Source organism: Drosophila teissieri, chromosome X (assembly GCF_016746235.2).
Source record: "Drosophila teissieri strain GT53w chromosome X, Prin_Dtei_1.1, whole genome shotgun sequence".
In the NCBI taxonomy this organism is placed as follows: domain Eukaryota; kingdom Metazoa; phylum Arthropoda; class Insecta; order Diptera; family Drosophilidae; genus Drosophila; species Drosophila teissieri.
In genome coordinates, this window is record NC_053034.1 from 3,585,417 (window position 1) to 3,600,901 (window position 15,485).

Below are 15,485 nucleotides of genomic sequence, written 5' to 3' on the forward strand. Positions count from 1 at the left end.
AGCAGAACAGGGGACACACTGCGGGTGGCCATTGAACACGACTTTCTGTCGGGTTTATTTTGATATTATTAGAACGCACAGAGAGCTCAAAGTCGACTGACTTCCACTGCGGCACTGCAGGGAAGCTGACAAAGTCAAATGGCACGTATTTGCGGGGCTATCTGACTGGGGGAATTTTGATTGAGACAACCGAGTGCAGGTAACAAAATGCAGTCAAATAGTCAAATATGAGAAAATCGTTATCAACTGCAAATATGAAACTTGAAACATGAAACACGAAACAAATGAATGGGCAACTTGTGCTTTACACAATAGAACATTGTACAACTACTGGCCAATTAATATGGTTTAAGCCAATGCATACTTTTGGTTTGCTAGTTAGCCCATAACTTCACTGACAAATTGTCTGTCCACCTTACTCCACTTGTTATGCCCTTCATTTATCCATCGTAATCCCCGAATAAGCTCGGGATCCAGTGAATTAATTTATATACTGTGTGCCATACGGCCGGCGCTCACATTTGATTTTGCTCCGCAACAAATTAGTTATGTTTTTGCGCCACCGAAATCCCTTTTGAGGGTCCTTTCGCCCTATACCATCACCCAATTCCCCGGACAATCCTTTCTATGGGCTATAATAAAATTTACAATGTTATCCCAAAAGTGTTGTCGAGTTTTTGTCATTTCATTTCATTTTCAGTATATTTTTTCTTCCCCTATTAATACATACATATATACGAGTATATATGTATTTCTTGTATGTTTTTGTGTCCAGCTGGCGTTGGCGGGCAGCCCACAACTATGTGGGCGTACAATGTCCTTGCGGCATGTCCTGGCTACCAGTGGCAAACACAAAACACAAAAAAAAGAAGGAAAAAAGGGTGGAGAGCGCTAGTGGGTTGCTGTCAGTCCCCTGGCTTGTCATAATTCGCATATTAATGTTGTTCATTAAAGTTATATAAATTATGAATCACATTACACGGCAATATGAGGCAAAGTCCTTTCAGAGGGGCGGCCAAAGGGCAAAGGACTCGCTTACAAGTGGGTGGATTGGCACATGAAATGTTTCTTAATTTTCAAGGGAATTCCTTGATAACTTCTATCGCACAAGTTTAACCGGTTGTGGGTGATATATATATTAAATGTATATATTTTGAATTCTCCAAAATGTTATTACTTTATTTGTTGTTGCCCTGCTTTTGTTTTCCCTTTGCCTGTTTCATTTGGAAAACATTTGGAAAACCATCAATTTTTCAAGGCTTGTTCGCTACAAACATTTTTCTCATTCGCTGTACTTAAAAACTGTTGCAGTGCAATCGCATTTTATTCCCACTTCGCCGTGCAAACATATTGATTGGCCTCCAACCGCTTTTTTCGCCCGCAAATAAAAAAAATAAACGGAGGATGGCAGAAAATGTTAACGTTTTCCTCTACCACTTTTCTTTTGAGGGAGCGGTGAGAAGATGTGAAATATATGTCATTCATTTATGCATGCAACATTCTGCACTTGGCGAAGGAAATGGAAAAAGCTGCGAAAAATATGAGTGAGAAAGAGGGAGAGAGAGAGAGAGAGAGAGAGAGGCGGTGGAAAAGCAGTGCCCCCCACCCCGCTGATTTGATGATTGATTCGATTTGCCTTGCTGCTGCGAGATGGCAACAAAATGAAAATGTCCGCAGTGCAGTGAGAAAAAGAAACGTTGAAAGCGAAATAAAATGAAAAAAAAGAAACGTGAGAGACGCTAAATAAATAGGAAAAGCGTCAAGAAGAAACATATATATACAAATAATAATAGTATTATCATAATATTATCATCATAAATAAAACTAACGATATTGTATTGTATAATATCGCAGAAGGCCGAGCAGATTTCATTAAAGATTTACACATTTTCTGTATCTCCTCCGAGTTGTCGGCTCGTGTCATCATTAAATCCTGACAACGCAATTCTGGCTAAACGCAAATGGCCAAAATCCGCCGAGTCACAGCTCCCCTGTGGGTTCTGCCCAACCATCCACTACCCACTACCCACTACCCAAAAAACATCCTGCAGCATTTATTTTTCGAAAGCTGGTGCGCTAAAGAAAAAGAGAATCTGTTCAACTCAATTGGCAAGATTTTCGCTTTTATTTGCACTCAACCGCTGGCCCGGTTCGCATTTATGTTTGCATTTTATTTGAAAAGCCATCAAGAGACGGGCAAGAGAAAAGAAAAAATCGCCATTAGACGCAGGACCCACTGCGTTATACATACATACATACATACTACATACATATATATGTACACTTGGATACATATATATCCAAGTGTCCTTGGACAGTTGTGCAGTGCAGTCATCGGAAAGTATTATAGAATCAATTAAGTGCCGCACAGGATGGATTTCCATTACCCCCGGCCAGCGATTGACATCTAGTGTGTGATATTTAAACTTGCAACAAAGTTGAGCGATTATTAAGTTGAGTTGAAGAGCGAATTAAGTCTTTAATAAGTTGAAAATTTGTTTGACAGCCAACAAACTTATCTAAGTACGACTAACTTTTCACACACACACACCCCCTTGAATACTAAGGATATACGAGTATAATGAATGTTAGTGCTCCAACTACGTTTCCTCACATTCCCATTCCCCATAATTCTCAGCGTTTGCTGCAATAATTAAATCAACAGAAACGGGCACGCTTCAGTAGTTTTCAATCCCATGCCGTCAATTACATAATCGCAAACGATTCCTCTTCGTACTCGGCAGCCCAAGGATTCCGCAAAGTGTCCTGCAGAAGTCCCTCCAGAGGCAAGTTGGGGGCACCTCTTGAATAAAATAATAAAAGCAAAATACAAATAAACACGGCAATACGAGCAACGGGGATGGTTCGGCTGCTCTGTATCTGTATCTGTATATCTATCTGTATCTGTATCTGTATCTGTTTCTCCTTCGGTTTTGGTTTCGGTTACGGTTACGGTTAAGGTTACACAGGATCGCCTCACGAGGACCCTTGCGAAAATTGGCGGATGGGCGAAAAGGATTCGCTGACAGGCAGATTAACGCACAAAAGCCAAGGGAAACGGAGATTGGTCCACGTAGAGCTGTTGACCCCGCCAGGAATTGAAGTTGCAACACTCGATCTTCATGAGATGACTGAAGCCGAATTCGCAATGTGATGTATATAATATAACCTCAAGTTGCGAATTCTTAAGAATTTAAATGAGACAACGCCATGACATAATCATGAGATAAACTCAGACACGGTTAAATGCAATATTTAAGGGTCAAGTCAGATAAATTTCAACACATCCAGTTTCAAGCAGATGTTAATCCGATTTCGGACTGCCGTCCCACGGTTTCCATTATCGAGCACCGCCCACTTTTCTTCCGCCCATCAGAGTAACATACATAAATAAGCAGGCGACAGCGGACTGTGGACTGTGCGGACCACCTCCGAAATGCCCGAATAAAAAACCAGAATAAAAAAAAAAAAAACAACGCCCAGGGATCAGACTCCCCATTTAATACATGCCATATAAATAAATAAATAAATAAAGAGTGAGGCGAAGAGGCGAAGAGGAAGTGCGTAAGAGGTGGGCGGGAGAGGCAAAACAACGGCAGTGGCAAAAAATTAAAACAGATTTTGGCCGCCACTACCGTCAGCTTTATCACTAATATAGCCACCCGAAGCGACCATAAAACCGTTTGCCTCCTATTGAATTTTATTGATTTTTCTTCGACGTTTCACTTGCTGCTTTTTTCACAGCTCCTCCTTCTTGGCTTTTTTTTTATTTTTGTGTTTCCTTGCTTTTTTTTGCTTTGGGTTCAGCATTTGTTGTCGTCAACGTAGTAATTTGCCGCCCCTTTGTGTTTGCCATTCTTGAAAATGTTATTAAAATCTGAAGAGGCAACACATTTCGGTCGCTTCATATAAAGTTTCCCAGCACAGCCATCAAAGTTCTGTAGATTAAACTTGATTAGCCGGAGAATCTACAAAGACTCGTTGCTGTAAAAGTACCACCCACCCTTGCATGTAAAATTTTAAGTTATAAAACAGCGATAAATAACGGGGCAAATTATTTATAACAAAGTGCCAAAAACATATGGATTCCTTTGGAATCGAACGTTATGCGGAGCAGGCGAACAACAAATGTGACCACTGCCAAGTGGCCAAATGGCCATGTGACCATGTGGCCATGTGGCCAAGAGGCCAAGTGGCGTGGGCCTTATTTACCAGGGGATGCAGTCGGTGGTGCAGGGTGTGTTATTGTGGGTCGAACCCCCCCAGTCACCACCCCCCTGCTTTTCCACGATTTCCCACCACTTCGCTTCGAGTCTTTCGCTTGCACACTGGCGAAGTGAGCCACACACTGATAATGACGTTAATGAAGTTCCACAGTTGCTGCCGCAGAAGTTTTCATCAGCTTGCCACGTTGCGTTACAAAATGTGCCCATAAATGTGTCACGCCTCCGATTCAAGCACCCATGCCACCCTCCTCCTAACCTTGCCACGCACAGCAACAAAGAGAAACACAGTTAAGGATTGGAGTATTTGCTCAGATGACCGACAGTGGGGATACTCTTGAAGAGTAGTAAACCAACTTGTATCACCAGCTTCAAAAGTAATACATAGTTCGTTAGTTTTATTAGAAATAACTTTCATAACTTGTATGTTAAATATAGTGTTATAATATGGGCTTATATCAATGGGCTATGCCAAACGAGTCTTCAAATGCACTATACCCGCGGCAAGGGCAGCGAAAACGGATGGTCGAGCCGTTGAAATGGCTACCGGTTACACATAATACGTCCGTGATCCGGAATACGGGGTCCATAGTCCGTAGTCCATAGTCCGTAGTTGTACCGCCCAGGCCCGGATACCGGACCCGTAGCTAGATTTTCCCGACTCTGCGTGCCCACGTAACGCGTAACGCGTAATGCGGCGGGCGCATGCGAGAATCCCTTCAGTCGTAGACTTGTCCTTAAATAACATTGCGTTGTTCTTTATTGGTCGTTAAATCTCTTGCGGTTGTCGTGTCTTCGTTTTGGCGCGCCACCCACCCAACCAACCAACCAACCCCCTTTTTCCCTCCCCCACCCATTAACATTCCGCCCCCGACACTCCCACGCACACACGCACACACTTGGACGCCCCTCCCTTGTGCTGTTCACCCCTGTGTGTGTGTGTGAAACTCCTTTGGTGGCCACGTTCTCCAACTGGATGTGAATCCTAAATGCGACGGCCGCAGTGGGAAATAAGCGGGGATTTGCGCTTATAAATCTCCACACACAGCTTGCATATTCGTTCCTCAAATATGCGTAGATTGTGCATGCTTTTTATGGGATAACCAGTTTTTCAATTTTTTAAAACATTTTTCTAGACTCTTTAAAAGACAGTTTTAAAGTTGATCTGACATTCAGTCACAAACGGTGACCGATGCCAAGAGATTTGTACAAACTTTAGCTCTAAATATTACATTGTTATTTTCATTTAAATCTGATTTTCCAGATTTGTAAATTATAGTAAATTAAGCTTTATATGTACATATATTCTTATAAATAATTTTAAATTGTTTTTTCCTTGATTTTTTGACCACAGTGCAGGTGCTTGTGTTGTTTTTGCTATATGTAGGTGCTGCTGCAGGCGAAAGTACGCGAAGGCAGCCCAAAAACCATTCGATTTCCTTCCAGAAAGGGCCAAAAAATGGCGAGCAAAGGGGTGGTGTGGTGGGGGAGGAAGCAGAAGCAGTTGGCCAAAAGGAAAAAGCAAAGGAAAAGGCAATGGCAAAGGCAAAACACAGGACACGGTGGCGCCGTCTCTTGTCGCGTTTTGTTGTTGTTTAATTTTCCATTTAGGGTTGCAGGAGAGAGCGAGACGGGCAGCGGCAAGGAGAAAGATAGTCGCTGGGCTGCAGGGGTGGCAGAGCGAGAGAGATAGTGAGAGAGCGAGAGAGAGAGGGAGCGAAAGGGAGAAAGGGCGAGCCGCCCATCCCTGTGTTTGTTTTTGTATTAACGTTAACGTTTCGTTTTCACCAGCAACAGCAACTGAAGCAGCTGAAGTAACTGAGGAAGAACAAGAAGTTCGTGACATTTCATTTCGTTTGGCTGATAAGCGCGGGCAGGGGGGAGGCTAAGAGAGAGAGGGGGTGCAAAGTGCCCCCTGCCCAGTCGAAAACTCACCCACCCACCCAGCAACCCACTTGCATGCCACACGTTGTCTAGGCAAGTTTTTCATTTCGCTCTCTCTCTCTCGCCCTTTGTTCCTCATTTCACTTTCTTCGCTCGCTCTCCACTTTTTACTCAGAAACAGGAAAACAGAAAATAAAAACCTCAACTAGTTATATAGTAATAATAATACAAATATTAAATCACAAAACACTGTATCCTTTACAGCATTGAGATAATTTCCATTTTTATTCTGATAAGAAGTATTATCCTAAATATCCTGCAGCTTGCTAGTTTTTTCTCGCCGTGTCGCTTGCGGCCGCCAAAAGCACCCACTCAGCCGCTGCCGCCCCCGCCCCCCGCTAAAACCACCCCCGCTCGTCTGGCGGCGGCGGCGGTGTCCTTCATCAGGATGCCAACAATATAAAGCCTATTTTCATTGTTTCCTCTCTGACACTTGAACAGCTGACAGGCGTCGACGTCAAAGTCATGTTGCTACTGCTACTGCTACTGCTTTTGCTACTGCTACTGGTGCTAGTGTTAGTGCTATTGTTGTTGTCGTTTCCCAGGCCGTTAATTAAATTAAGTAAAAGTAGCAAAGTATGTTCGTACATTATTTAGTAGAACCCTCATTTCTTCTCCTTCTTTTTCCACCTTTCCACCTTTTTCCTTCGTGCCGAACGACTTTATCAGCCAGAAAATTATATGGAAAGGTGAAGAGGAGGGAACTAAACAAAAAGAAACAAAAAAAAACAACAAAAAAAACAGCAAAAAGGGGGAATATATATAGAACAAGATAAATAGAGGGGGTTGGCGAAAATGCCAGAGTGCCCACCAACTAAACTGTGAAGAAGCGAAATACTGATTGTGAAACGAATGTGTGCAAATATTTAGCTAGATAATATTTGTGAAACAAATTTTCAGATGGCGAATTTACGCACGGCACTAAAGATAATAAATATAATCGTCTGGTTGGCAAAAACATTGTTACAACCATCATTGCTTTTCATTAAATTTGTTGCTAACACATTTTAATCAATTTATTAACTGTTGCGTTATTCTCGGAAAAATGGCAAAAAGAAAAGACCAGCTTTACGACCTTCCCCAGTTTGTAACATTCTAATTTAATTTCCGGAAAGTGTTTTCCAACCCAAATAAAAAGTAATTAAAACGCGCAACGAGAGTAAAACATTGGGAGAAACACAACCGAATCGTTATACATTTTATGCATTTTGCCATTGGGCTGTAATGCAGGGAAATACCTACTTTTATTTTTAGGGGCTAAACAAGAGGCGATTTGCATTAAACGATTACTTTTCCAGCACAGAAGGGAAAACCAGAACGAAAACGAGAATGAGAACGAGAACGAAAACGAGAACGGGAACGAGAACGAGAATGAGAAATCGATTAAAGGCTTTTTGCCTCTCCTGCACGTGACACCAACAGAAGGCCTTCTTCTGAAACTCCGGATTCCACAGAGTGGCTGGGTGCTAGTGGATAGTGGGTGGCCACTGGCTTCGTAGGGAGGGATGGCACAACGCCCATGGCCGAAAAGGGGATGCAGCCACTGTCGAGTGTAACAGACAGAGGGCCAGTCAGAGGGCCAAAGGACCAGAGGGCCACAGGCAAATGCGCCACATGGCAAAACGGGCATAATTGAGCCGTATAACAAGCCCAATGACCGATTAAGCCAACATGGCGAGTGACCCTCAAGTGAGCCAAATGAGTTGAGCTCCGTTCGGATTGGTTTCGTTCGTAAAAAGGGGAATCCGCCGAGTTATAACCAAGCTCGTGGCTTCAAAATCAATCAAGTTTATGTCCAGTGCTTTGAGTGCTTGAGACACCTTTACATTGAGATTTTGAAAACCCCAAAAACCAGCTATTCCCGACTTTATCTCCATTTTAGCCAGCTACAAGCGTGAACATAATGAAAGTCCCTAAATTTGTGGCCATCCATTAGCCCGTTATCGCCGCCGATAAGAGGGCATCCATTAGCAATGCCGAGTCCTACCTCACCTGCGCCCATCGCCCACCTATCCATATCCATAATTCTGCCCATATCCCCATCCAGTATATCAGTATATCAGTACTTGCCATCCCATTAATATGTATCATCGTATCCATAATCATTAATCGACCACGCTGTTTCCATTGATTTTTCTATCGGATACGGGATGTCTTTTGGGTGTTTTTTTTTTGCAAACGTTTCATCTTTTGGTTTTTTTTTTGGTTTTTGATTTTATTATCGTTGTGGAACCTTTTTTGGGCGGCCAGAGTTTTTCGAGTCTGCAGCTGGCATTGGAACACGTCAACGCATTTTTACACGCTTATCAGATCGTGCCATATAAATGTACCAACACACCTTCGCACATACACTTGTATGTAGGTGTATATGGGTTTGTGTGTACATATATACGTATATGATTCCCCCACTTGGCACACATTTCCATTCCGCTTCTGCTATATGGGTGTGTGCACCTGTGTACCTACCTGTATCTACAATTTATCTGCCGGTGTTTGCCGCTTATCTTATCTCAGGCTATTCGAGTGCGATGAAAACGACGACGACGACGACGTCGCCGCTGCTGAGCGGATGACGAACTTCAATTCAATTTCTTTTCAATTTCTTATTACCCACCAACACCCACCCACCACCCACCAACCGCCCATCCAGCTAACTAGCCCCCTCTCACAGTTTCACTACCCCTTTTGCCGCCTGGATTTCCTCATTTCGCTGGCAACTTCCTCATCCTTTTTGCACTCAAAAAACACGCAGTCTCGGAAATCGTTAAAAAATAATACAGAAATCATTAACACATTCATTAACAAACATTTGATTAAGCATTTGATTAATTTAGTCGGCTCCGTACTTGTGCCATGAAACACTAATTATAGAAAAAGGAATTCTAGATCGTTTTTCTAGTGTAGAACGTAGAAAGATTCCACGAATTTTCAGCTGTGCCAACGCCGAAAAAAAGTGGCCTCTCCATTGGATGAAGGTGCTGTTTTTCTTATTGTATTTATTTACTTTTATTTTTTTGCCCGAAACTCGGATAACTTTTCCGACTCAGCGGCAGCGCCACCTGGCGGTGACTGTTTGGTTGATGTTGGGTTTTTCTCATTTTCATTTTCATTTTCATTTTCACGCGAGGACTGGGTACACAAAAATGAGCGGTAATGATGAGCGACGGTGTCGTGTTTTCATTAAGCTTCAGAAATTTTAATATATTATAATAATAATGTGTGTCTGGGGGACGTGGAAACACGCGAGGAGGTTTGCAAAATTGTTGGTGGGAAAATGCCAGGATGTGAAGAGGACAAGTGGCATATACATTGTCTTAGTCCCCAGTCTTTTGATCCTAATCACAGTCCCACAAGTTGGGCGAGATTTTTGGCATACTTCTTATAATTTCACCCACATTCACAACAACCTCCAAAAGCACCCACACACCACCCACACAACCGCCCCGCCCCGCCGCCCCTCTCCTCTCCTTTGCATTTGCGGCTTGCTGGAAATGTTAATTTTCCTTCAAATGGGAATGGGGCAAAAGTCTGTCTTGCTGTGTGAAGGAAAATTACTTTCTAAACAGAGAGTTAAATTGCTGTCGAGATTTTCTGCACTTCTTTCGTTTTAATTGTCGGCTCTTTAAGTTTGCAACCAAATTAAATGCGGCTGAATGTTGTTTGCCTTGATATAATTAGATTTTAATTTTATTTACGCAACATTGCAACACCTGAATGTAATTAAACTGCATTTGGTTGCATTTGTATGACTTGCATTGGCCAGCATGAATAATAATTTGAATGCTATTTATTTTGTTAAATCGATGACGAGCTTTAAGAGATTTAAATATGTTCCATTTGTTAATGGCTGTTTAATGCGGAAATTATGCTTTATTTCATTTCGAATATTTTTTCACATTGCACTTGTTCTGATCCCCATATGAAAACCCATTAGCCATGTGCTTGAACTATTAAACTAGTTTGCTACAAAGTGTTTGGCCGAATCACTGTTTTGATCTCGCCTCAATGTTGTGACCCACAAAAGCAATGACCCTTGTTACCGCATTTCACTTGCAGAACAATGTGCTATAAATACGCTGGCTAATTCGCTGAGTTTTGACTAAAAACTTGATTAGATAGCAAACAGCGTATTACGTAACGAAGGCAAGCGGCGTTAAAAAGGTAATTAATCGAAAATATCGAAAATATCGCGATATCGTGAATCAGTATTTATCGAGTTAAGTGAGCAAACCTGTTGGGAATGTTGGGAATGTGGCACTTACCAAATGCAGCACGGTGTTGACCACCTCCCGGTTGGTCACCTGGCCAACCTCGATGAGGCCGATGAGGACGGCGAACTTGAGATTGTCGGCGGTTGTCATTCTGACGATTTCGTCCGGCCGTTTGATCTCACTGTACGGCGGACGCATGATGTCCGCCATTTTGGTGCACGGTTTGTGGTTCAGATTGTTATGTTTGTGTTGCACGGTGTTTCAATTGCAAATTGTAAATTGTAAATTTATTATTTATTTATTTATTTGTTTCACGCGTTTCACATGCGATTTAGTTTGTCGTTTGTTTTGGGTTTTTTTTTGGTTTTTTTGTATATTTTTTGTTTTTTTTATATATAGATTAAGTTATAGAATTAATGGATGGAATGCACACGAAAATACACACACAGATACACAAATATATAATACAATTACATATATAATTACTATATATGACGATGGTAATGCTATATATATATATAAATATATATAAACAATTAGATATTGCCAGGCAATTGGAGGGGAGGAAAAAATTAATATTTAATTTCTTTTTTTTTGGCTGGATTTCTTTTTGCTATTTTGATTTTCTCTTCTTTTTTTCATATGCGCATCATTTGCGTTGCTGCACTTTTCCAATTTTCATTTGCTGTTGTTGCAGTTGCAGTCGTTGTTGTTGTTGTAGTTTTGGGGCAGCTATATCGCCGTCGTGGTCGCTGCTGCGTTTATTGCTCATATTGAGCAACTTTGCCCGCCGACACTTGACAAATTTTGCATTATTTGTTATATAATACTTGGTTATTTATTTCAAAAATTGCACACTTTTTTTCATACATTCATTTTTTTGATTGAGGTTTTTTTTTGGTGATTTTTGGTAATTTTTGGTGTGGTTGGTGGTTGTGGTGGTGACATACATAAAAAAAGGAGAGAAAGAGAAACAGGTACATGAGTACGAAATGCAATAACGCTGGTAATTTCCCAGAACAGTGCGTTTCATGGGCTTAGGTCATATTCGATTCTGTAATGCTGTCCATTTTTCCATTTGCATTATCACTAACAATGAACAATGAATTTATAAATCACAAATGGCCGCCCTAGGGCCACGAAACGCACTGTACTGGTTTTGGTTTATCAAAATTAAAATGAGTAGGTACAAAAACGAAAGCATAAAAAACTAAATTAAATTCTTATTTTACATATAGAGCCCAGCTACAAAGCAAAATTCGAAATATTCGTTTGATCTGCCATGGGTGATGTTTTTCGGGGTAGCAGGTACTAGTTGGCTACACGTGCTTGATGGAGCAAATTTTCGTTCCATTATTCATTCGCTCCTTGGCTGCTCACAGAGTAAAGTGGAAAATTGTCTGGGGAATTTATGTGCATTTATAATTTTCCATTTTATTTGTTACTGTTGTTTTTTTTTCTGTTTGTACTGTTTATGTTTTTTTTTTTTGGTTTTTTATTCTGACAGAGTTTGACTCTGACTCTGACTTGAATTAACTACCGGCACGATCCACACGCAGATTTATGTAATACCACGTCTCAGAACGTTGTATTAGCTGGAAAATGGGAAATCTGAAATCCCAAATCTCGGTCGATGATCGATTTCATTAGCCCTTGCTCATCTATAATAGCCATATGTATGTATGTATGTACAAATGTACATACCTATGTACATATTGGAACCTATAGTTTTCGCGGCTCGTCACGCACTGGCGATAAGACTGGGGTTATTGCCCGCGAGTTACGCTCAAAGTGCTGGAAAAGCCTGGGAAAACCATCGAGGCAGCCCAAGTTCTAAACTGCTAGGCAAACACCACTGAATGGGGATAGTAAAAAAAGGAAGGTAAGAAAATAGCATACGTATATAACGCTGACACACCTGAAGAACTGACGAACTGAAGAACTGAAGAAGTGGAGAACAAGGTGTGCTTCTGATTCAGCTGGCGATGGATGGGCCATAAAAGCAACACAGCTGTGTGTTAAAAGAAAACCCTTTGCCGGAAAACTGTCCAACAAGACGGGTGTGCATTCAATTAGACACTTGGACAGCATTCTGTTTGCAATCCAATTTGAAATCGGTGGACTGACTTTTGGGATAACCCTTGTACATAGGTTGATAGATAGCTGCCAATATTACATAATAACTAGCCATTAGTTATGGGGGGTGGGGGAGGGGGAAAACGTGGGGATTTAAAGGGGCGAATTCAAGGGGGCTTACACAAAATGCAGTTGCACATTCTTCCACTACGGACAAGCTCTTTTTTACACTATGCACCTTATGATTTAAGCATTTAAGCAGCAACTTAAGTGAAGAAATATAATAATTCGAAGCGAAAACGAAACGAAACAACGAAAACAGCCAAAGAAGAAAAACCGGCGTGGCAAAAAACGGGCAAAGCAACGTTGACTGGTTTTCTTGATATTAACTTTTGTTTTCTTTCAAAACGCGGCTGCTGCTGCTGCTACTGCTGCTCGTTGGTAGTACATTTATTTACATAGTTATTTTTATTTTTTTGCTGTTTAGATAGAGCAGGTAGGTGATCTTATTTTGCATTGAATATTGAGTTCTGTCTGTGGATTTTTGAATGCGGCCACTTTGCTAATTGCACGTCAACAGAAAATAAAAATACAAAAAAATTCCAATAGCGAGAGCGAGTCTTCATGCGATTTATTTGCCTTTGCCTTTGCCTTTTGGCTTTGAGCTGCTACCACTTTTTGTAGTTGCTTTTTTTATGGCCAACAGAGAGGGGCAGAACCGGTAAGAGAGCGAGCGAGCGAGCGAGAGAGAGAGAAAAGTTGGTAATTTCGTTACGAAATAAAGATGCAATGGCAGTTGGAAATGAAAGTCACGCGTTCAATCGATCAAAAAGATCCATGGAACCGCCAATTGAACTTCCTCTCTTTGTGGCTAAAAACAACGTGGCTAGAATTGTTTCAAGTGTATATCTATCAAAACGGTACTAGAACTGCGATATTTGATTTCTCAGTAATCTTAAGTTTTTAAGTTTTAATCTAAAGGTGTTTTAAACCATCTTTAATCGATTTGAGGCATAAATCTGACGTAATTTCATACCAAACAGCAAACAAAACTTTTAATTTTAGTATTTGAATAAATTGTGTTTTAAGGATACATGAAATTTCTTAAAAACATTCTTAAATCCCTTCGCAACGTAGGGTCTTTAAATGTCGGCCTAAACTACAACTAAATTTCCGTCGATTTGCCCACGTTCTCTCTTTGTTGTTGTTGCTGCCGTATTATCGTTGTTTTTTACCCAACTTTTTGTTGGTGGCCGAAAGAGAGAGATAAAATTTGGTTTTGGTGGTGGCTTTTTTCGATGGTAAGGGAAGGGGGGGGGGGGGAGTGGCGGGGTAACCCGTTTTGGGTTTTGCGTTTGTATTTGTATTTGCCTTTGCCTTTGTTTTTATTGCAATTGCAGCAGGCGGCCATCTAATTATGAATTGCAGTCACGCCGAGACAAGTTTTTCCTTTTCCTTTGTTTTCCTGGCTTTCCACTCACTCTCTCTCTCTCCCTCTCTCTCTCAACGCAACGCTTTTCTCACCTTTTCAGTGGGAAAAATCAATGAAACGCAAAGGAAATTCTCTCTCGCTACGTTGCGGCTTTTTCTGCTTCTTGCCACTGCTGCGTATTTTTTTTATCTTATTATTTTGCACCGCTTTGTTGGATTTTGTCATATTCCAATAAGCAAACACAGCGACACCGAAATGCTAATTGGACCAACTAACTACACAGTGGAGCCGAGCGAAATTGAACGCGAAACCCAGAAGGCGTAAATGTTGAGAACTTTGAGGAACCAAAAATAAAGACATATTCAAAAAAAAATGACAAAAAACACACAACAACAAAAAATGAGCTTAACGTAACGTATTTAGGAGAGCGTTAAACTTGATATTTACGTTGTTTTCTTCGAGTGTTTACTGTTGTTGTTTATGTTTGGCCGTTGTTGCTGTTGCTTCTGTTACCATTATTGTTGTTGTCTTCGCACATACACAGTAAAAAAAAGTGGCAAAAAAACAAATGAGTAAAATAAGACGCGGCGGGAGGCAATAAAAAATTGATTCATAAATTCAAAAGCGCAACGTTCACGTAACAACAAAATACAACCATTTCATTATTTTTGAATTTAATTTAATTCAATTTTTGACGCCGTGTTGTCCGCAAAATGATTTATTTGAATTATTTCACGTATTTCACCTCCGCATTATATGGATTCTTATTTTTGTATAATTCACGATTCTGATCAGCGTTTTGTGCCTTTTGATTCTGTTTTCTCGCTTCAGTCCTCTGTTTTTCGGTTTCTCGCCTTTCTCCGCCTTCTCTCCTTCGCTGTTCTTTCCGCGCGCGCTGCGAAAAACAGAGTGAATTTTGGATTTGGTTTTGGTTTCACGAGGAGAGAATGAGCGTGGGAGCGAACTTGGTCCGATAGCGATAACATGGATATGGATAAATCGATTAACCGCCATTTACAAACATCTATGCTGCTTTTGCAAAGTTTTTACGTGCAAATTAAAATATTGCATTTATTTATTTGCTAGAATAGTATTTTTTGGTGGGCAATTCCTGCAGGAGAGAGTAAACCCTATTTGGGAAGCGTAACCATTTACGATAAATATGTATGCCAATCGGTCGGAAACGGTTGAAATATATTGCACATATAGGGAATATACCTATGATTTCCAGATTATTATATTAAATGGTACTAAATTGTGTATCTTGGCACGTCTGAAATGCGAAAGTTGCAAGAGAAACTGGAATGTTTTCAAAGTCCAAAAATATCAAAACCGATAACGATTTCGATGTCGTAGCGATAAGTTTACTCTCTCAGTGAAGAACAGCTGATAGAAGGGAAATTTCGAGTTCTAATCGCCGGGCGCGTGTATTACAGTTTTTCAAATTTTCAAAACTGTTCGAAATGTATTCAAAAATTCGGTTTTCAGTGAGTTTCTGTTGTTAGATGAATATAAAATGATAATTTATATTTCGTTTGACAGAAACGAGCTTGTGCTATTCATTATATCATTCATATAGAATATGTTATCATGCGGTTT

General features: G+C 40.8%; 1 protein-coding gene across 6 annotated transcripts in view; it reads right to left on the bottom strand.

Annotated features, from left to right (window-relative positions):
- The window catches only part of LOC122624511 (neurobeachin), a 162,253-nt gene extending 147,457 nt beyond the window's left edge, over positions 1 to 14,796 (bottom strand). For all 6 annotated transcript variants that reach the window (XM_043804120.1, XM_043804117.1, XM_043804115.1 and 3 more), the window contains exons 1-2: positions 14,334 to 14,796; positions 10,430 to 11,235 (exon numbers count right to left, since the gene is read on the bottom strand). In XM_043804120.1, the coding sequence (XP_043660055.1) occupies positions 10,430 to 10,588 (159 nt within the window). In that variant the 5' untranslated portion in view covers positions 10,589 to 11,235; positions 14,334 to 14,796. The remainder of the gene's footprint in view (positions 1 to 10,429; positions 11,236 to 14,333) is intronic.
- Between the last annotated feature and the right edge of the window lie 689 nt (positions 14,797 to 15,485).